This window comes from Parasteatoda tepidariorum, chromosome 9 (assembly GCF_043381705.1).
Source record: "Parasteatoda tepidariorum isolate YZ-2023 chromosome 9, CAS_Ptep_4.0, whole genome shotgun sequence".
Taxonomy (NCBI): domain Eukaryota; kingdom Metazoa; phylum Arthropoda; class Arachnida; order Araneae; family Theridiidae; genus Parasteatoda; species Parasteatoda tepidariorum.
The window spans coordinates 6950627-6975113 of record NC_092212.1 but is presented as its reverse complement, the minus strand read 5'-3'; the positions used below and the strand labels follow the sequence as shown (position 1 = coordinate 6975113).

The following is a 24487-nucleotide window of genomic DNA, read 5'->3' as shown; positions in this document are numbered from 1 at the left end:
ATATCTTTTTTTTTTTTGCCGACTGTACTATGTATTTTACGAATACCTTTAATTTGTTCACAGCCATTGAACTCATGCAGTAATTCCATAGTCAACAATCATTTGACGATAAATACCCTTATTACGATCATTTTCTGTCGCAGAAAAATCGCACTGATTAGCTCTGTCCTGAATGCACTCATTTTAGCGTGACTTTATATTCACTTTATATGCTCTCATGTAAGCTGGTAAGTACCTTACTGTGGCGAACTCAACTTAATATATAACCTTGAAGGTGTTGTTACTATTGGTCTGAAATATCTAAAATTACTGCAAGTGCCTTCTTTTGACTTAAGGACCATGTAAAATATTTAAATATTGCGATTTGAGAATTCATGAGCACCATAAAAAACAGCAAATTGTTTTTTAACTACCACTATACAAAATTGAAAAAAAAAACATTATGTAGTAAATGAAATGATGCGTACGCCTTGCAGTCAATCGGTTCTCCATTTCGGTAATGTTTATCAAACGTCTTTAGCACAGTTTTGGCACAACCGTTGATGATATTCTCCATCTATAAAAAAGTGTACAATTTATTTGTGATTTATATTATATGGCGATTATAAATGACTATTATTAATTACACATGAAACTAGTGAAAAAAAATTCTTTTTCTTGATTTTCTTAGATTATGTTCTTGGCACGTCCACATGCAAAAACTTACATTGTGAATTTTACACATTTTAACAAATTGTAGTTTGCAAAAGAGGCCGACCAGGTGGCAGAGTGGTTAGCGTGCCTGACTGTGGAGCCGATGGTTGCGGGATCGAATCCCGCTCAGGGCATGGATGTTTCTTTCTCTCTGTGTTCTATGTCCTTTCTCCTTTGTGTGATTGTGTGAATATGTGACCCGCCCTATAAACGAGTTTGTGGTTGTGTAACGTGGGCGACGCTGCTCCTCCACTGTGGCTTCGCCACAGGTGCCCACTGGGTAACGAAAAGAGAGTAGCAGTTCTGGCACTCCTGGCCAATGGGATAATAGATCCCAAGTGCCCGCAATTTAAAAAAAAAGTTTGCAAAAGAGAAATACTAAGATTTTTTTGCAAAAATATTTTCCTTAGTCTCATTAAATTAAAATAATTTCTAATTGTGGCGTTCGAATTTGAAAGGCAAATACTAAATTATATGGATTCCAACTGCGGATAACTTACGAAATATTTTTTATCCAAAAGTATAAAATTTGAGAAGCCGGAAAATCATCCGAAATGAGTAGTAAATACCTGGAACCACAAGAAATATTTCTTTGGATAAAATTTGAAACTAATAACTAAATTTTTTTGTTAGAAATATTTGACAAAATTAATAGAAATTAGTTTATAATATATTTTTCAAAAGTGTTGCGTACCTTTCTCATCTGTTTTGAAGTAAATGCAGGAGATATGATAGTTCTAACTCTTTTCCAATCTTCTCCTTTCAGAACGGAGACCATGTTGTCCAGAATTTTATCGTTAAAAAGTTGATCCTAAAATTGGAGACGAAAGGAGTTTTGAAAAACTTGTAATTAATAATTATAAAAAACATGGAAACAAATTTTTTATCACTTTCATGCAGGTGATTCCTGATTCAGGAGTGGGGATTTCAAAACTGAAAGTAACGTTGTATGGAAAACTACAGATTTTTTTTTCTTTATCGAAATGGTAATGCTCCAATTTAGTTTATTTTTTCCCTGATTGTGAAAGTTTATAAGCAACGTGTGGGTTTATTTACATACATATATAGTCAATCTATAGAAAAAAAAAAACACCCCTCTTCGTGAAGTCTAAGGCCGCCTGCTGGTATGGAAACAAGAAGTAGCGCATTTCAAAGAGGGGAGCTTCTTTTCCCCCTGATACCCTTTCACTTGCAGAGCCGAGTTAAAATCAGTTTCGAATAATGACCAAACTCCCCTACTTGAAATAGTTAAACATGATAACCATAGTCACCGCAATCATTCAAGATGGATAACTAGGGGAGTTCTTGATATAGACAAAGTATACACTTATCTGCTCCTTTGAAAATAACATTTAAGACAAAAGACATTCGACCGCATCATAAACTGATATGTTATATCTCCTCTTTCTTACCACGAGTTGTATACCAAATTAGTGGGGACCATTAGCAAAGCAGCCAACTGTTCCACGCTTTTTGTAAAAAATTTATTGTCGTGGTAGCTAAGTTTATGTTTTATGTATTATGTTTTATTCATTTAAACTTATTTTGCACACCACTACATATAAATGACTTAAAAGTTCATATACAAGGCCACTTTGTTAAATATATTACGTGGTAAGGCATTCAATACATTGGCAAAATTACCAAAATATTCTGAAAACTTTGATTTTTAAATGTGCATCACTCTGTAAACTATGTTGCAAAAAGCGCAGTATTTGACAGATCTGCTACTAATAGTCACTCTGGTGAATTTAAGAAAAAAGTCTTAGTTGGAATATTTAGTTTACCTCAAAAACTGTAGCTAATAGAGTGACACCTATTGCGGATTTTTTTTTAATAACAGTCGTTGTACAGACAATGTACATTGTACAGATGAACATTAGTAGTCGTAAACCCAATTTTGGGTTTACGACTACTAATGTTCAACTCCGTAGCCTTGTAATTTGGAACCTAATCCAGAAGACAAGGGAACTCCTGGATCAAGTATTGGGGGAAATTTTCCTTCGTGGAGGATTTTTTGATGGAACTCACCCGCATTTGCGTTACATGGAGAGGAAGACCACGAGAACCTCCCTCGGTTAGCAGAATGACAAGGGGAATCTAACCCATGATCCGTGCACCACTGATGATATTTCACGTCAGCACTGTGTTCGCTGCTACCCGGATGTGGAATTCGTATCCCAGCCAACGCCGGAATTCGAACCCGGTTCACCTCATTGGAAGGCAAACGCTCTTATACCTTGAGCCATCACGACTCCTTAGTGCAGATTTGAAATCATCTATGATTTATAAAACATATCATGTAACAGGAAAAAAAATGTTCCCTAGTGTAATCAAACTTAGCCCTACTGATTCGAATTAAAAATATTTTCTTTATATCCATAAATTTAATGTTAATTGTCTGATATTACAATAGGAATAAAGAGCAGTTTAGACCAAACACAAAACTGAGAATCAGACTCAAATGCTTTTCTTTCATATTCAGAATTTCATCGTTAAATATCTAATCCTTCAATAGGAATAAAAAACAGTTTTAAAAAGCGTAAATGCTGGTCAGCTTGCATAGGTCTAATCTTTATGCTCTGGCCACAATCAAGTTGCACCGTAAGATATTAAGTGTAAATGTATAATTCTTTTTCGACTGACGGGAAGCAACACCAAACTATTAAAAAAAAACCAAAACCAACTCTCAAAACATATCCAAAACTCCAAAAACAAAGTTAGAAGTAATGAAAACAGGTAAATGCCTGGGAGGTCATCGGTCAGACATAACATTAACCCCTTGGGGACGGGTGATTCAGAGAAACATTCGTACAAAATGAGAATCAAGTTTTGATTAAATAAAAAACGGTAACGTAAATGTAGTCGTTGCTAATCTGACATACTTACTTTGCTTTTACTTTAATTATTGTTAGTTTAATAATATATATAATCAATGATAATTCAAAGTATAACTAAATAGTTTTATTTTGAACAAAGTAATGGTGAATTAAATAAATCAAACAATTATAACTCCGCCCACAAATAAACTGCTAAAGAAATACTTTGATTACCAGTTTTATCTTTTTACCCTGACTGATACGGTCTTATGCTGGCAAGTATTTGTGACAGTCGGAGCGAAAGGGTTCAATTTTAAGACTATATTTGATAAAACGATGAAAAAAATTAATTTTTCCTATTACATATTTTAAAAATAATTTATAGATTTATTTGTGAATGTACCGGGATCGATCCAAATAATGGAAACACTTTTGTAATAACTCTATGGAAACAATTTTACTTTTGGCAGCAAGTATATTGGAAGATTTTAGACGGAAAAACTGTTGACACAAGTTGAAAGAGCAAGCTTAAAGCTTTCAGAGAAGGCTGCTTTTTTTAGCCATGTGAAATTTTAATCTACCGAAATAAGATCAGAATGTGAATAGTCGATTTATTTTTCCAATACCATTTGATTAAGTTTATAAATTAAATTAAGTTTATAAATGCGAGAAAAATACAGAAAGCATACACTTTACTACCAATTTAAATATGGAAGTAAAGCTTCATGCCAAATGCGTATAAGTTGGCACGTGTTTCTGTATTTAAGATAAATGTTATCATAGGTGTTCTATTAAGGGGCCGTTCAAAAAGTACGTACACAAAAATGGAGAAATTTTAAACCCCTCCCCCCCCCCTTCGTACATTACCGTACATAAGGTCTTACTCCCCCCCCCTTAGAGTACGTACATTTTATTAGTCTACCCCCCTTTTTCATAAAAATTAAAATAATTATGTTTTAAATAAAATTAAATATTTACTTAAGGAGGGTGTAGGATAAAGTCAAATTTAAATTTGGTGTATGTTTATAAAGTACGTACTTTGTATAATACCTCCCCCCCTCCCCATCGTACAAAACCGTACATAATAGCAAATCCCCTCCCCCCCCTTCGGGATGTACGTACTTTTTGAACGGCCCCTAAGTATTTATTTAACAAAAACAAGGTAGTTCTATCTACCACCGTATATCAACGATATAAATATTTATAATTTGATCGAAATGATAATAATTATAATTTGATTTTTCCGTGTAAAATTTGGTGTCAAAAGCGACCCGATTTGAGTGGTAACAACCAGGACTGTCAGGTCTCTAATTTAACAGAAGTTATTGTGAACTTAACGTTATTCATAATGAATATTAGTTAAATCTTCCCATTTATTTGCAAATATTTTCCCTACTTGAAAATATGTCTTGTCCTTTTCTATACATTCAACTATTTGTTACTTATTAAAATGGCAAAGTGCATACCTGCCAACTCTTCCGAATTTTCCGGAAGATTTTATTTTCATATTTAAAGTGGTAGTAATTATACACTATTTTTTCTTTTATAATCTTAATTTTTAATTGATATTGATCACCACTATTCTTACAAAAATGAAGCACATATATTAATATGCGTTACTGTCATGGTTGTCAACATAAGTTTTCTCAAATACAACGTATTTGTTTGCTTAAAATTGAAGTTTTAATTCCATTTTAATACCACTGGGAAAAATAATAATGGTAGGGATTAAAAGTTGGCAGGTATGAAAGTGTCATTTTTTTCCCACCTTTACCGGTTAACGCCCAGCGTCATATATTAAATACAGTTCCATTTTTCAAAGACATTCATTGTGGTGGGAAACTTTTTTCAGCATTTTCATTTATCTGGGTGAATTAAAAGATTCTCAGATACCAGAATGATTTAGTTATTTCTGATTAGATGTAGAATTATAAGGAGCAAGTACTTTTTGATCTATCAATCACTTTTTCAATGCCCTTACAGTAGAAAAACCAATTAAATTCGATAATATATTATACCACTTTTTGTATAATTTCAATGTTCGGGACAAAACGGGTTAACATGTACCATTATTTGTCGCATTTCATGTAATCTGTCTATTGTTTTTGCTGAAGTTCTCATTACAGGATGAATGGGAAAAGGGCCATTATTGACCTCAGGAGCCCAGCCAGACCAGACCAGGCTTTGGGATTTTTAAAATCTAAAAAAAAAAACAGAAAACATCCTCTTGGTGTAAATAAATATGGACAACAACTTTTTCGAATAAATACTTTTCATATAAAAACCACTTTTCAGAATTAATTTCGAATAAAATTTTTATTAATATTTTACGTATTTTAAAACTTTCTGGTTTAGTTCAGTTCCACTTGAAGAACATTCCTCAATAGTTTCAAATGTTATAGGCTATGGAAGAGATCTAAACCAAAACAAATATATAAGATAAAGCATCAAACATTTTTTCTCAGAATGAAATATACGAGAATACGAACCCATAATTTAAATTACCACTTGAGCATCCCGCTGAGCGAAAGCCATAAGATTTACAATAAACCAGAGGTTATCAATTTTTTAACAACATTTTCCTAATATCGTGTGTTATGAATGTATTATTTGTTATTTATCCGAAACGTAAAAGTTTTTTGAAAGCACATTCATTAACAAAAATTGACCACTTCGTCATTAAAAACAAACAAATTAGCTTAACCTGATTGAAAACTTCATTTTCTTCAAAAATATACAAATATAAAATGACAGTCGACATGTTTCAAGCTCATCATAAATAGACGCTCATTTTCAAGACTTGCCAGACGTGAATGAGAAAAAAAAGTAATTTAAAATAAATACAAAAAAGTAAAGTTGCCAATGATAAAGGGGAAAATGAAGATGAGAAACAAAAAAGATAAAAATAACATTAGAAAAATCGCAGTAGAAAGAGAGTAAAAGATAAAAATAAACAAAAATAATTATAGTTGCCGAGAAAATCAAATCAGGGTAAAATACATTTCCACTCGTTATGAAGAGATGAGGAGAAATTGATATATCCTTAATAGGAGAATAAGCATTCATATGAATAACCCTCTAAGATAGATCTAAACAAGATTCCAGGCACCATATAATTCACATGAATGAATAATATGGTGCTGTTTATGATATGATGCTGCCCTTGTTAACGACATTAGTTTCTTCCCACCTCTCCATAACGCGTGGGAGTGCAATTTGTCCCCCCCCCCCTATACCACCGTAATTTTTCTTGTTCCGTTTTTTATCTTTATCAATCTCGGCCACAGTGGTTTTTCGAGTTTTGTTTGTAACTTTTATCTTTCTATTCTTTGTTGGCAACTTAACGTTCGTTCTTTTCTTCTTAAATATTAAATAATTTTTGTTTCCTCCCATTTACGCCTGGCAAGTCCTAAAAATGGTCGCCTATTTTTGAAGTTCTTGAAACCTGTCGACTGTTATTTGTATAGTTTTAAATCGAAGAAAGTTTTCAATCAAGTAATATCTTACAGCTAATGAACTTCTTTCATGAAGTCGAAAAAAGAAGGTCGTTTTTTTAGGGTTCCGCAGCCAGAACTAACTAATCATTCAAGAAATACGAACAGAAACGTAACCCATTAATAGAACATTAGAGTAATTTACTTTTGAACCAGTATAGCGGTTTAACTGTAAAAGACAACCCCCTAGTTTGGGAGTAATAAATCCGAATATGAAGAAAAAAATGCATATTTCTTCTAAAAAAAAGTGCATTTAATGGTCGAGAAGAAAAAAATGTATGACTAACCTGCCTGTGGCTGAAGTAATTGAAATCCTTCACAAATATATCTCTCAAAAGTTTTGGATCGGCAATCGTAATGGCCGGTTGCGAAAACGAAAAAATCCTGTAAAAATAAGATTTTAAAAATAAATTATTAAAAACAAAACTGAAAAAAGGGGGGGAGATTCTATATTTATCAGACTAAAAACGAAAATTATCGGGCTCATCGCCTTCGTATTGTTATCATCACTGAAAGATTGCTTTCCATCTCTTTCAAAAGTAAAGGCGCCCTACTTCTATTTTGTCTTTAATCTAACAAAAGCAGAACTGATAGAGCGTTTTTGATTGGAATTAAGCACAGAGCTTTACCTACAATTTCATAACTTGCTCAGAAAGAGGTTGAAATTTTTACAAATTCTTTCGACAACAGTCAAAAAACGATAGAATTCCATGCGGGAAGTTTCGGTAGCTGACCTTCTATGGAAAGTGAAAAGCGGAATTCACAACAATTTTTTTGATATCGAAAAGGTGAAAATGTGGTTTAAGAAAAAAAAATTTCTTTTTTAAATATTATCCGATATTTAGGGATAAAATGTATTAGCAGAACGCCAGTGTCATAATTGGATTTCAAAATTTCGATTAAGATATGCAGTTTAAGCTAATGAATACATAATTAAGGCATTAATTGATACAAACCTGCGAATAACAGCTCGTAAAATCGCCAAGACACTATATTTATTGAAATTCGATCAATCATTATCATTTGAAAGCCCTAGAATTTAACACGTTGAACGCCGCATCAGCCATCGGTGGCTCACACTGGACTTTTCATTTAGGCCGCGTCAACCACCGATGGCTGACACTGAAATTACATTTATTCTGCGTCTGCCGCCGCTTGCTGACACCGACTTTTCACAATGGCCGCGAAAAACAGCAGGCTGACAGCGTATAGCGTGATATAGAAATATAAAATTTACTCTCTTTTATGGAATTGCAGAAAATGTATTTAAAATTTACTTAATTATTGAGATTCTTGATTTAATAAATTCAATTGAGTAGATTCTTATCCACCACTATTTTTAAACAATTCGTAGTCTTATATAGTTCATCACTTTTTCCGTATGTGTCATGCTAAACCTTTAAAAACAAGCAAAATTTGTATAAAATTTTGTTTTTAGTTAATTACAGTTTGGCCAGGCGGACAAGCCATGTAAAATTAGCGTGGCGTTCAACGATTTAATGTTAAGGCTGGACATATGAATTCCTTGTGTTCTTACGAAAAAAAATTTGTGGCTCCTAAATGTAATTTTAGTGTCAGCCACCGGTGGTTGACGCAGCCTCAATGTAATTTAAGTGTCAGCCACCGGTAGTTGACGCGGCCCAAATGTAATTTCAGTGTCAGCCACCGGTGGTTGACGCGGCCTAAATGGAAAGACCAGTGTGAGACACCGATGGCTAACGCGGCACTCTACTTGTTAACTGATAAGCCGAATTTTTGAGACATCTAATGGTGGAATGTGGTTGCCAAGCACCAAATAGTGAAGTCATAAGTGGGAAACCAATCGGTTGAACATATGAAGAAATCGATAGGAAATTAAACATAATTGAGGTTAAACTAGATTAGAATAACGACAAAGAAGAGGTTATGTGAACGATAGATAGCCTGACAACAACCTTGTCTGCGACTCTGTTATAATGATAACGGCGGTATAATGGTAATACCACTCGTTTCTGGGTTCATCACACTTAAGTTACCGGCTGAGATCTGCTTGGTTCGCTCGCTTATGAAGGCTTATTCGTTTTAATGCATTTATATTTCGCTTAAAAAGTCTAAGATTTAGTGATGAGCACATATTTATTGAACAAACGGCGATTGTTTAATTTTATTCATCACCTTTTAAACCTGGATAATTATATCCTCCAACTGCTACGAATTTTCCGTTGTTTCAGAAAATATTTCTCTAAGTGGTAGCTGATTTAATGTATTAATATTAAAAAAAAATTATAATTAATAGTATTTTATCCACCTATGGATATAAATAATTCAAATTGATACGATAATGGTTGAAAAGACAAATAGTCATTCCCTTAAATTCTGATGAAAGTATAAAAAACGGACCTGTCAAATTCGCTGGCTAAAAACCGGAGATTTTCCTAGTTTAATATTGCGTGGTTATCTGAACATTGTACTCCTTGCGGCAAAAAATAAAATTATTCAACTACAGATGTTTTTTTCTCTCCAAGATTTGCCATCTGCTGAGAACTTTAAAAAGTAATTATCAAAAATAAACGAATGGTTTTTATTATGTAAAGTGAGTCATGTTAAAGGGAAACGCAGGTGAGCTATTTTTTATTGAGCGTTATGCGTTCCTCCATTTTATGTATTTTCATCAAGTTTAATTCTATTTATAGACAAGGAACTTATAAATTCCGTCACTTATAAGGACGGAAATTCGAGTTCATGACCAATTCTTTACAATAAGGAAAAAATTTGAAAACCCTAGTCACTACCCCACCAAAAATGGTTTTGAAAAATCATAATAGTTTTGGGGTAGTAGGCTTAGCAAATTTCTTTCTATAAATCACTCTAAATAGCAAAAATATTTTATCACAGCATTAGGAGAAAAGAAAGGCTATAAAAAGGGTAAACTCACCCATAAACTCGTCCATATTCAGCGTAGCCTTTCTTTATTAGTTCGGGTAAAGTCTGTGAAAATAAATATACAAATAATGAACTAATTTAAGCAAAAATCTATCAAAACAGCTGAAAGTAAGTAGCGCAGACATTTTGATGTAAAGTGCGCGAAAAGAACGGATCACCCTGAATAACTTTTGATCTAATGATCGTGTCTTTACGATCCAAAACTCCATCCCAATGGTTCAAGGTAGTGACCTCAAATATGTTTATTAATTAGTGCAAAACGATATTTAATGTAACGAAATCAGAAACAAAAACGTACTTTATCCGAATAAACATATCTTTTTTTTTCAACGGTAATTTATAGGTGATAGTGTTTTCTTCAAGTCCGTTTGAAAGCAAGGGATTATATAATTAATAAAGCAAATGGCCATTTCCCAGTTTGAGCAACTGCTTAAATAAAATAAGCTTCGTTCAATGGATATTAAGTGTTTTAAAAATGTTTTATATCAGCGATTTATTATTGTGATTAGGATCTTTATATGTTAAATTTATCTTATAATGTAAACAAGAAACATATTTTAAACAAGAAGCGTAATTTATAATTTAAAATCTCTGCTGCCATCTTAAATATTAAAATTGATACAACTGTATTTTATTTATCTCGTGGTAACTCTTTTAAAAAGAAGGAGTAATTATCCTCTTTCTTCAAGTATTACAAATTACTTCACTACTAATTTATTAAAACTTTTGCCAGAGATGCCAACTTGCTCCGGACAGCATATATATATTTTAAAGTGGTAGTTTATCAATTGTGATTTTTGGTTTAATAAATTCAATTTAGTAGATTTTTATACAACACTAATTCTAAATAATTCGCAGGCTTATATAATTCACCACTTTATAGTACTTATGTCATACTATACCTTTTAAGAAGCAAGTAAAAAAAATCAAATACTTGCAAAATTTACTTTGTAGTTCTTTACCGTTTTTTTAATTATTTTGGCGTGTCCGGAGCAGTTGGCATCTCTGCTTTTGCTGAAAGCGGGGCAATTGGCAACCCTCATTTAATATTCATTTTGAACTAATATAAACTACGTAGTTCAATATCTTCATATTATTTCGAAAATTCATAATATAATGTGGTTGCTAACAAATTAACCGGTTAACGCCCTGCGTCTTATATATTTAGGACAGTTCCTTTTTTCAAAGACTTTCATTGTGGTGGGAAACTTTTTTCAGTATTTTCATTTATCTGGATGAATTAAAAGATTCTCAGATACCACAATGATTTAGTTATTTCTGATTAGATCTAGAATTATAAGGAGCAAGTGCTTTCAGATCTATCAAAGACTTTTTGCATGCCCTAACAGTAGAAAAACCTATTAATTTCGATAATATATTATACCACTTTTTCCATAAAACCACTTTTTGTATCATTTCAATTTATAATTTCGGGACAAAAGGGTTAAGATATTAAAAAAAATAAGTTTTAGAGTGCCTATTTTCGATGCCTATTCAGAGATGACATCAGAGTGTAAGAGGTTCATGTAATATAACTATATTTTTATTTGAATATATGCATGTTTCTATAACCGTCATTGAACTGCCGGTCGAATTTTTAATTTACAACTACCAACGATAAACTTCGTAGCCTTATAATTTTGAACCAACTGCAGAGGTCAAGGAATACTTGGATCAAGTATAGGGAGAAATTAGACTACGCGGAAAACTTTTAGATGGAACTGCCTTACATGGGGAGGAAAACAGCTAAAACTTCCCATGGTTAGCCTGATATCAAAGGGGCTCTAACCCATGATCCGTCTACCACTGAATATATTTTACGTCAGCACTGTGGCGTAAATTTCGCACCATGCGGGCTGGGTGCGAAATTCGAATCAATCAGCCATTGCCGGAATTCGAACCCGGTTCACTTCATTGGGAAGCGAGTTCTCTATTCCATGAGCCTTTACGGCACGAACCCATGCATTTTTGAAATATAAAGTGATCGTCACATTTTTTGAAACTGAACTTGTAACGCATTATTTGCTTAGGCTGATTTCCGAGCGCTTTTTTTTTCTTTCAGAAAGGAACTTTTTGCAATACTACAAAATGTTGTAAAAAATAAAATTTATCAGTTCGAAATCGGTGTTAAGAGTAAAACTTAGTCACTCTAGTTGTTGCGTCACACTTCATCAGATTGCATCGCCTTACATCAATAGTTATTTTTACAGATAAGTGGAGCTGTAAACTTGCACGTCCTTAAGGCAAACAAAGTCGGAGCAAAATAATATTTAGAAAAAGGATAAATTTTTGAAATATAAGTTACTGCTCTAAGATTAAAAAGTAAACTTCCTAACTAATCGATCGTATACACACGTGTTAGAATTCTTTGTTACGTTGATTGAAACTACTTCTTTTTTTAAACTTTAACAGCAAAGAATTAAACATTTAAAAAAATTTAGCTAACATTTAATAAAACGACATCAGGGATTGTTAAATGTAAAGAGGAGAAAAAAAGTAAATTACAGGATTACATCAAAAGCCTGTCTGTGAACAAATGATAAGTTTTTGTCGACTTAGGGATAAATGCTAAGAGCTAACAACATAAATGATAACCCGATTACCGAAGCTATTTAAAATATTTAGAGTGGTAGCGAAATAAAAATCAGTTTTAATTTTTTTAAATTTCGTCATCAATCGAAAACTATACTGCACTCAAATCTCGTATAATTTATTTGTTTAAATCGTTTATGTTTAATGATTAAAAATAATTATAAATCAAATTTATTATAAACCAAAAATAAAAAGACTATAAATATTTGAGAAAAATCTCTCACCGAATGGGAAAAAATTAAAGATGTTAGTATCTGAAATTAAAAATTACAAACGGGGATAGGGATAACGGCTTGGTTGTAATTAAGTAGCATAATTTTACATGATTTTTTTAATGAATTTATATTTTATCGTTCAGCATTTTCATCAAATGTTGAGGAGGCGAAGAGATGTTGTAATACGAGTATCACAAAAAAATATCTGACTATAACGATAAACAATATAAACAAAGGCTTGGGGTGTGAGGCTTGGTAACAATCAAAATTTATGCCCTAGTGCACATGCGCAATTTCTTCCATGGCCATGGTAATTTAAATATAACTAGTGGGCTGCGCCCCCTGCTCGCTAACGCTCGCCAACCCCCGAAAATTGCTACTCAATCTTATATGGATTGCTTCGCAAACCAAGCTCGCTTCGCTCGCTACTAACTTAGGTACATTGCAAATGCACAAAATTCTAAGAATTCAAAACAATCATTCAAATCCATATAAAAACTTTTTAGTAAATACTAAGTTATTAAAATCAATTTGAATTCAAGTAAATGACATGTAATTCGTTAAACCTATTAGAAATGTGCTATAGTATAATTCGTGATATAAATCAAAAATCGTCAAATAAATTCGTAATATATAAATTCGTGAAAAAAAGCGCTTTTGACAAAATACTAAAAGAAAGATCCATCAACAAAGACTACTCACTTCTGCTTAGCTTAATAGTATGAGATTGCCGCAGGTGATGCTCTCTGGTTATTTCAGTTTCCGTTTTTAAAAGCGCTATATGTTGAGTCACCTCAGTAGATTTGGCATATGACATTTTTAGCGGCAATCATTGGTCGATTTGCCGTGAAAGAGAAATAGTAGCGTAAACAAAACAAAGCAAACGTTGCCACCGCGGAAAAGAAATACAGCCAAAATTTGGGAGCCACGTAAGAGAATTATATATATTAGATTTTAAGCACATATACGTGAGAAAAATATGAAAGCAAATATTACCGAAGCAGAAAGTTCTTTAATGATGGTAAACAAACTTTGACGAGGCTGATATTTTACTCCTCTTATTTTCCAGTAATCATCATTTCTTCTGATGTACCTAAAAACAAGATTGAACACGTTTAGTTTCCGAAAGAAAAGGAGATGGCTAAAAATATAAAACAAATTAGTCTTAATAAATTTTGGTTTAATAATTGAAATACATTTTAAAGAAGATCGATTCCAGGCCTGCTAGTTTGAAAATCATATAGCTGTTAGCTTTTGTGGTAGATTTTTTCAACAGTGGCATTAAATGTATTGCTTTTTTTCATACTTACCAATTTGAAAGTTGAGGCTTCTCACAATATTGGATGTGATCGTTTAACCCCTTGGGGACGGGTGATTCAGAAAAGCATTCGTACAAAATCAGAATCAAGTTGCAATTAAATAAAAAACGGTAACTTAAATGCAGTCTTTGCTAATTTGACAGATTTACTTTGCTTTGACTTTAATTATTGTTAGTTTAATCATATATATAATCAATGTTAGTTCAAAGTATAACTAAATAGTTTTATTTTGAACAAAGTAATGGTGAATTAAATAAATCAAACAATTATAACTCCGCCCACAAATAAACTGCTAAAGAACTACTTTGATTACCAGTTTTATATTTTTACCCTGATTGATACGGTTTTATGCTGTCACATATTTGTGACAGTCGGCGCGAAAGGGTTCATTATAGTTACATATGTGCCAATTTATAAATTTTTCGGAGGATGATTTTTCCCAGTAGTAGCAACATATAAATTGGATCATAGTTATCTGCAATCTTAGATATCTGCAATCAAGATTTTTCTCAGTGTTAGTAAACATGTAAATTAAATTACAATTACATATCTGCCTGCTTTCAATCTCTCGGAGGAAGGTTTTTCTAGTGGTGATAACATGTAAATTGAATCACAATATCTACCATCTTACAACCATTGAAAGAATAATTTTTCCAGTGGTAATAAACATGTAAATTGAATCACAATTATATATCTGCCAACTTTCAGTCTTTAGGAGGATAGATTTCCTCAGTAGTAAAAACATATAAATTGAATCACAATTGTTGAAAAAAATACACTAAGTATTTTTTAAAATTTCCTACACACAACTGTGACATTATCATGTATTTATATACATGTTTAATTTTTTTTTAAATTTTGTTGTGCATTCATAGTTAAAAACTTACAAAAGCAGGGAACAAATTTAAGGAATAGATTTAACTACCAATCTAAATATAAAAATAAATATTTACTCAAAACGCGTAAATTGTACGCGACGATAGCTAAGGAAGATATTTAGATAAAGTGATAATTGATTCCTGATAAGGCTGTTGGAAATTTTAACATTTTAATTTTGGAAATTAAGTTCATACTTTTTTTTTTATCTAGATATTCTCTTTTGATTTGCTTGTATGTTTTAATTGGTATAAAATAGTAATGTCATTTTTAAAAAAAATCCTACTCTACCACTTTGCTTATTTTTCCTGGTTGTGCAATTCTTAACTTATATTTCGTAAGCACTCAAAAGTTGAATTATACGGTTAACAGATTATTTGTATATGTTCTTTAAGTAGTTATGCTTCGCAGGAAACGAAGTCAAAATCAAATTTCTTTAATAAACAATGACGTGTTAAATTATTCACATACTTGCCAACTTAACTTTCGTATCGAAAATAGCTATATAAAAAGGCTTAAACATATTAGGAATATAAAGTTTTTTGCTGCATTACCTACAATTCCTGAAAAATGCGACTGTCTCAAAATTAAATTTCTCAAATTCTTTTTTAAAATTCGGTCGATTTCGCTCAAATTTTATATTTTGCCACGTAATATTACATTTCTTAAAATGATGAAAAAATTGCAAGTCAAGAATTTTCAACTATAATTAAATAAAAAAAACGAAACATAATGAATATTTATTAAAAATTATTTTTTTCCGTTGAATGACTATGAATAAATGAATCTTAATAAAAATAAATAATAAATATTAACTAAAACATATTTTTTCACTACCTTTGAATAAACTAATTTTATAATTTTATGCAAAAAAAAAATTTTAAATTTGTTTTGAAAGTTCTGGAGCTAGAGTGAAATATGTAAAAAGTAAAATTAACATTAAGAGGTCAAAACTTTGGACCTCTTAATATGAAATCAAGGCTCTCCTATCCAAACTATTGGGATCATATTTTCCGGATTGTAGTTCGCCCCCTATATTTTGGGAGTGAGAAACCGAGGTTCTGATAGGTTGATATATTAGGGGGACCGGAAAGTAATGTAGTTTCGATATTTTTGATATTTGTTGCTAAGATTTTATTTTTAATAAGCAATGTATTCTCCATCGGTAGCAACAACCAACTAGGAAGGATTTAAAATGAATCGAAATGGATAAAAAAGAATGAATCGGTTTTTAAGACTTACGAATATTTAATGTGCCGAAACAACATTACTTTCCGGTCCCCCTAATAGTTAAATTTTTAACCACTCCTCTGATCAAGCATGTTTAGAACTGTGATAAACATGCTCTTATGTTTCAAAAATAATGTTTCAAAACAAATTAATCAAATTATTAATAAAAATAAATTTTTTATGAAAAATTTAACTCACCACAAAAAACCAGTAATACCAACTATAACCAAAGTGAATATAATAATTAACCACGTATACACGCTAAACTCCAACATATTTTAATAAATAAGAGCGATATTTTGTTAAAAACAAACTCTTTTTTTCGGAGAGCAGCTATCGTTTATAGCAACAGAAATCTGTCAACTGGATGATGTAATCTATCTACAACAAACTCAAATTATCCTTTATGAAGAGATGAATAACAAAAGTAAGTATTCAAGGTCAAATGTAATCAGTAGTTCATGCCCGATTGTAACACGCAAAACATAACAATAACCGCGCAATTTTTTATTTATTTCACGGATCTTATCTAAATAGATGCAATAACTACTTTGGTTTCTATTATCTGGCATGTTTGCAATAATTTGAATAATTTTTTGATAAATCAATAAGTTGAGTAATATAAGACTTCATAACGGCATTTACATCAATAGGATCTAGTTTTCTAAAAAAATATAATAAACTTAATTTTATGCTTTGACCGTAGAGTACGTTTAAGCCAGAGATACCAACTGTTTCAAGCTGTTGCGATTTACTTTTCAGTGGTAATAAACTGAAACAGTTTCTTGCTTTGAAAAAAAAAACCCGAATATTTTAAACAAATTATTAAACTTTAAGAACTTGAAAATTCATTTGTAAGACCGACTATTTTAATTCTATTTTATTAAAATATTAATATCACTCTTGCTACCCCCAGAGAATGTGTCAGAAGTCGAATTCTTGCTCATAGATGGCGCAACTGAGAAACAAGAACAATCGCACCCCCTCTGCCTAAACAGGCATACAAAAAAAAAAAAAAAAAAAAAAAAAAAAAAAAAGAAAAAGAAAAAAGAACAGCAACCAGAGAAAATATTTTTTGATAATACGTGGAATCCGTATTAGATGGAGTAACTTATTTTAACCTATTTCCTGAAAACATTTTAAGTGACGCAAAAAACTTCCTTAAAACATATTTGTGCTTCAACAATGTGGGTTACCTCTGTTTTTAGCAGCAGCCACTTTTTTAAAAACAGCCTGTAGCATCTATTATTGATATAATGTATGTATCCATATAAAATTATATGGATATATACATTATATCCTTTCTATCCATATAAAATTAAATGTTAACATATTGAATGCAATGGGGGTCATCGGTGACCGGCACTGAGTTGGTTCGTAGCGCCACGAGATCACCGGTGACCGACGAAGACAAGATTATTAGAAACACATAAACCGAGTAAATTTGAAATTTTTCTTAGATTATTACCGTTACTAAAATGGTTTGAAAAAATTAATGCAATATAGAACACATAAAAATAGTTTTGATTATCTACACAGACATGCCAACTTGCAACGAACAGCCAATAAATATTTTCAAATAATAGTTTATTAATTGTGATTCGTGATTTAATAAATTCCATTTAGTACATTTTTATCCATCACTATTTCTAAACAATTAGTAGACTTATATAATTAACAATTTTTAACTAATATGTTATGCTAAACTTTTTAAAAAACTAGCAAAATCTGTCATACCCTCCAACTTATGAGGATTTTGAAAATAATTCTTTCTAGTGGTAGCGAACCAAAGCAGAAATTTTTAAAGCAAATGGATCTCTCATATAACTTTTATCAGGACTTCAGAATCTAGCCCTATGGCCTGCACTTTTATAAGTAATAGTGGACAAGTTACGCTAAAATTAATTTTTTTTAAGTATTAAGACATTAATTTTGCTACCGTCAGAAAAGAAGATTTCTGAAACTACGGAAATTCCGTAGCAGTTGGAGGGTATGTCTGTCTAATATTAGCAAATTTAGTTTGTAGCTAATGTACCCGTTGGCCAGACGGGCAAGTCATGTAAAACTAGCTTGGCATTCATCACGTTAATAATATATAGCTGTAGTCAGAATCGTCTTCATTTTTCAAAATTAATGATAAAAATGAAAGAATTAAGTTACTTTATTAAGTGAAAGATACAGAATATTCTCAAAATGGGGCATATGTTAAAATCCTAAAATTGGTTATATAATCCTAATTAAATGCTGACTTGAAAATGAAACGGAAAATGGAAAAAAAACTGGTAGTAAAATCATTTCTACCGCAGGGATGCGACTGATGACTAAAAATGTTGTTAAAAGTGGTTAAAACTCAATTCATATTTGTTTATTAATTGTTTATTAAAATCTTTTTTATTAATAAACAATAAATTACAATTTATAAACAATTAATTTAATGTTATTTGTTTGTTAATAATTTCTTTAATTATTCAATAGCAACAACAATTTTAACATACTTTTCAAATTATTCATATTTAACCCTTTCTCGCCGACTGTCACAAATGCGTGCCAGCATAAAACCGTATCAATCAGGGTAAAAAGATAAAACTGGTGATCAAAGTATTTCTTTAGCAGTTTATTTGTGGGCGGAGTTATAATTGTTTGATTTATTTAAATCACCATTACTTTGTTCAAAATAAAACTATTTAGTTATACTTTGAATTAACATTGATTATATATATGATTAAACTTACAATAATTAAAGTAAAAGCAAAGTAAGTCTGTCAAAATATAAACGATTACATTCAAGTTACCGTTTTTTATTTAATTACGTTCTGATTCTGATTTTGTACGAATGCTTTTCTGAATCTCCCGTCCCCAAGGGGTTAAAACAAGAATAAAATTTTCAATCGCTACTGCTTAAGTAATTGACTTCTCATTAAAGGTCAACATAGATCCGATATACAGCTTCTTCGTATTCAATAGTAAACTGAAAAAAATATGTACTAGAAAAAGCTGCTTACATTAATCTCGTTTAAAAGAACTTTGAATTCTCTTTTTAGTCGCCCGTCGCAACTCTGCTGTATTAGTACTTATGATTAAAAAAAAATTTTTTCCAGGAAATTGCCTCTTTTTACATTTTCTCTAAGAAGAAACAGTTCTACATATTTATTATAACTGTTGAAATCTTAGTAGAAATGAATATTTACTTCTGCTAAACATAAACAGATATAAAATGATTTTCTTACCAGTTTATTCTCTTTTTTGTCATAAAATATATAAACTTTCATCCCTGATTGGTGCTAGTTGTATTTTTTATTTAATATATAGTTTAATTTTAATATAGAAAGTTAAATTCTGCAATATTTAAACAAAATCAACATTTACGGCATGAAGGAAAATTTTGTATTTAAAAAGAGGACTTCAACTACACCTTGACCGGGTCTTGGACCAAGATTCAGAAGCCGCCATTGATCGTACCAATACTGAACAGTTCTATAAGAAGGGGTTAATTCAGTTATTAGCCATGTCTTCTTCTGTAAATTCATCTTTCAACTGCAAAACACCTTCATGATATTTACAGGATTGAATAATCTGTAAATTCATCTATCAACTGCAAGATACCTTCATGATATTTACAGGATTGAATAATACTCAGATCATTATTGAAATATTCCTTGAACTTTTCTTTTGAGTCGATATAGCAGGGGGGGGGGGAATTGCGCACGAGATTTGAGGTTGAAGTTGGAGACACAACTCAGCAGTGTAATTCGATTATAATCTTTGAAAGCAGACTGATTAGAATTAACAAGTGATTAAATTCAATCAAAAATTTGAAATAAATTAAGTGAACTCATTTGATAGATTCGAATAACTTTGGTGCTGTGTTTTTACAAAACTCGATTTGGGTGTCGCCCCAACACCACCGAGATAGGGGTGTTGGGTGGTGTTGGTCGCCCCCTGTCTCAAGAGGTGGAGCGGGGCCAAATTTGTCACAAAATAGATTTTATAAAAATCACCCTCGTCTGTTTTCGATATTTGATCTGACATATGACTCAAGATATCTCCATTTTAAACAATTTGAGCTTCATTTTGAGATTACTGAGTGCCAAAACCTGTATACCTAATGGATGGTGTTTTCTACACTAGGGAACGCTGCGAGATCGGTACCGCCTAAATTTCCGGGTTACTGTTTCCGTTGTATTTTAAAACCATTTGGCATCATTGTGTTTTGAGATTCTTGCAAACAATGTATTTGATTACTTATTACTTGTATTTACAATGCTAACAATACTTGTGTTTACAATGCTAAAAGTGTTAACACTAAAGTGAGATGGTGCACAGCTTGCAACAAGAACAAACAGTAATAAACTTAAGGAAAGAGGCCATATCAAGACTGCCAAAAAAGCGAGTTATTCAAAATCTAGCAACCATGTCACCTTTTTAAGCAATGTATCCCTAAATAACTAAAACAAATTTTCACTTCAAACTCAACAGAATTACATAATAACATTAATATTTTATAGAATACGGCAGATTTGAGCTCAGAAATTATCTAATTTATTTTTTTTATTGAAAACAAAATAATCCGTTTGAAAATATCGCCTCGCAGAATAACATGTAGTTAGCAGCTGCAAACTTTTTAACCGGAACTAGAGCAGGCATACAGCTCGAGACTGTTATTATTTACATTTCTACTGGAAACACCATCCATATGGGTACTTTTTTTTGAGGAAAATCCAAATCTGAAATTAAAAAATGACATTGAAGTTGATTCCTACTCCACTCCAACGACTGAGTTTGGAGGACAGAGTTCGGTATGCGTCTTCTAAAAAAATTTCCCCCCCTTTATGTTTCTAAATAGATCCTTTGCATATTTTTCAAGAATGCATCTATTACTTTTTGAACTACCTGTATCTAAGTGAATATTATGAAATGTTTCTACACCCATTAAACTAATTTTTATAAAGGAATCTGATTCCCTTGTTGATTTTTTGTTCAACTTTACTTTTATATATATTGTTGCTTGACAATGAGAATTTTTTGAGAAACTTCTTTTACATTTTTCCTGCGGCACTTTCATACCCGCACTGCGGTGACAAACAAATAATTTCCAACAATTAAATAATTAAAAAAAATATTTACAATCCAATAGAAATGTGCTAGAATTAAAATATATAATTTTTTTAAAATTTATTCTTTCGTTACTCAAGGTATTAATTCTGGATAATTCATAATTATTCACTTTTATTTAGATATGAATTATGCATCAAAAATGAATAAAATAAGCATATTAAAGGACAATAGTTTGATTTCATAGATGTCAATTAATAGTTTTACAGTATTATAAAACATTTAACAAACAAAAGAAAACATTAAAAATAAGTTACGAATAAGAAGACATAATGCTGATATTTTAGTTTTAATTGAAAAAAGCATTTCTCATAAAAATTAAAATACAATTTTTTTCTTAAAATAACTAAGCTAGTTTCTTACCTACAATTAAATCTTTGTCCGTGACATTTGGAAGTTCTAGAATTCCATTTCGTATTGAGAAGTTCCCCAAATTCTATTACCCACTTGTTGCAATCTTTTAAATTAAGAACATTGCTTCTAAGGGTAATGATATTTGAGGAAATATTTTCTACTTCGTTTTTAAATGAAGAAGACAGTTTCTCGTTTTAAAAACTGACATTTCAATTTTGCAAACAACAGCTGGAGTATAGAAATCTCTCTCTATGCTGAAAAATACGATTTACCAGCGTGCTCTCCGGACATGAACTCGAACGATTGGGACATTCTAGGCAGATCGATTGTTTGGAACATTCTAGGCAGACGAATAGCTAGACGCCTATTACCCCCTGAAACTCTCCAATTATAAAATAAAACATAATGAATAAAATTGAAAAAAAATAGAAAAGAAAATTCAGAGTAATTCGTAAATAATTAAGAGAGGCATGTAGGAATTTAAGTAAAACTTAAGTTTCTGTTTTCATCTACTTTTTTGATTTTCTTTTAATTTATTTATTTTAGTATTATTTTTTTCGGCTAGACACAGTGATTATTTGATATTTGGAAAATAATGTTATACGTTTGTTTCAGTAATTTTTTTAGCCTGTTACAGTTTGAAGCACTATAAGGTTGAAGCATCAGCTATAATAAAAACAATGTAGATTTAGGAATAAACACGAAGGCATCTATACAAATCATTTTACTAGTACGAGAGGTGACACTACCGAAGAGAAACGCCTACTTTGAGTCATGATGTAATAAAATGAACGCTGATTCACAGAATGAAATATTTTCTCCTGAAGAAAAAAAAAAAAAGAAGTTTAATAATGTTTATGAGTTTGACATATGAAATAATACTTTTTGCTTCGTTTGATGTCTCCTAGAAGTGAACATATGATACACCATCTATTTGTGAACGTATGATATGCAATAAAATACATAAAAAATAACTAATCAGTTGTCATTTAATTGCTCTTACCAGTTATATTAAAATAAAATTTTTTGTAAGTTTTTCATTTCTTCTTTATGCAATATGTTGGCTGCGCCAGTATTAAGTGCTATTCAGAGCCCTCTTCGAAGAATTGCGATTCGCAATTTCTCAGATGGGCGGGAATTGCGGTAAGGAAAATGGAAATAGTTGCCCACTAAATTTACTGTACACAAATACGTCAGTTATTTGATAAAGCAATATTCCATGCTAGGAAAATTAGTTGTATTATAGACATTTATCAGCTCACTTACTACTAAGCGGTGTGAAAAGGTTTATTACTTAGGGCAGGGGTAGCGAACCTTTATGCACCAACGTGCCATTTTTTCAAAAAATTGTTTAATGAGGTCATAGACGTGCCGTCAAATAATTTTGACTTCGTGATTATTGGGAAAATAATAATACTATCAACTCAAAACTCTTCATTTACTATGAAAACAAAAACATTTTGCAATGTGTAAGTCATCAGCGTAATTCAACTTAAAGTAACATCAGTGTGACTTCTGTTGTTGCAGATTAGATGACAAATAACTTATATTAGGTAAGATGTTAGTTTAAGCAGGACTGCTAATTTTTTTTTGCCGGTTATTTATTGTTAGCTTGGTTTTTATGGTCATAAATAGTTTTTTTGGCATTAATTGTTAATTTTTTTGTTAATAATTGTTTATTTATTTTGTTTGTTTTTTGTGAATTTATTTTAATTGTTAATACGCTGGCGTGCCCGGAATAGTGTGTCCCGTGCCATAAATGGAACGCGTGCCATTGGTTTGCCATCCCTGACTTAGGGTTTCTGATTTTTTACTTCGTCATCATTTGTAGAAGTGATGTTTGATTCCTTATTAAACTTCTTTTTGAGATTGTCATGACTTGAATCAATGCCACTAACGAAAGATGATGAAGTGTTAGGAATGAATTGTTGCTCGATGCTTTGCCATATTCTCAGTAACATTTGTTTTATTTTTGGAGATAGGCTTGTTCATAATTTCTTTTTCTTCAAAGTGCTTTTGACATGCGCCAAACTGAGTTACTTTCTACATTCAGAGAGTTATTTCCCCATTTTTCCCCCTCAGTAATTTCGCAATCTTTCTTAAAATTTTCATTTAGCTTATTCAGAATGTTTAATGGAGTGATGCAGTGCGCGTAGATTTAGTTTTCACCTCTTCTTTAATTTGGACGGAAAGTTTCAGGTAGTCAGGATCTATAGTTTCCTTTTGAACAAGGGAGTTTAAGGCAGAGTGAAGGTTCCTGTTAAAAACTGTAATAGCCTTGTCAATATCAAAAGTAGCGATGTTAGATTATGGAGATTTGATACTTTATTTGGTAGGGTAGTTTTTTAAAAACAACCTGTCAGTCTTATTAATTTCTTCAGTGGTTATACTTATAGTTAGAAATGAGGGAATAATAATTGGGTAGTGATCGCTGGTTAATTCATGAATTATAGTAAATAAGAATGGTAACACAGCATTTCTTTTTAATTCAAGGATATAGACTCTTCTATTTAGCCTTCCCATTCTTTCTCTTCTTACAGGAATTTCAATTTATAATGGTATGAGTACTTCTAATGGCAGTACTTCTTTTCGGCCAAACTTTATCCACCACTTTCATTCATCTTTCTTTTTTTTTATCAGCCATTCTCCACCACCTTTTATCTCACTTATCAGCGAAGCGAATGAATCTCAGACTGACATCTTTACAATCACGAGCACAAGCGTAATCCTAATGATCTTCCAAAGAAAAAATTAATAATCCTGCTCTAAAAACAGTCATAAATGAAATAATACTTTATGAAATCGATAAAACAATACAAATATAACTTAAATAAGCATAATATATATAGTTATCTCTCCCG

The 24487-nt window shown here is 31.5% G+C and overlaps 1 protein-coding gene across 2 annotated transcripts in view; it reads right to left on the bottom strand.

Moving 5' to 3' along the window:
* The window catches only part of LOC107440531 (cytochrome P450 3A8), a gene marked incomplete in the record, with an annotated part of 38978 nt that extends 22403 nt beyond the window's left edge, over positions 1–16575 (bottom strand). Inside the window, 6 exon segments of one of the 2 annotated variants that reach the window (XM_071184917.1) lie at positions 468–556; positions 1388–1504; positions 7294–7390; positions 9921–9973; positions 13732–13828; positions 16359–16575. In XM_071184917.1, coding sequence (XP_071041018.1) covers positions 468–556; positions 1388–1504; positions 7294–7390; positions 9921–9973; positions 13732–13828; positions 16359–16435 — 530 coding nt within the window. 2 annotated transcript variants of the gene reach the window in all.
* Positions 16576–24487: the final 7912 nt, after the last annotated feature.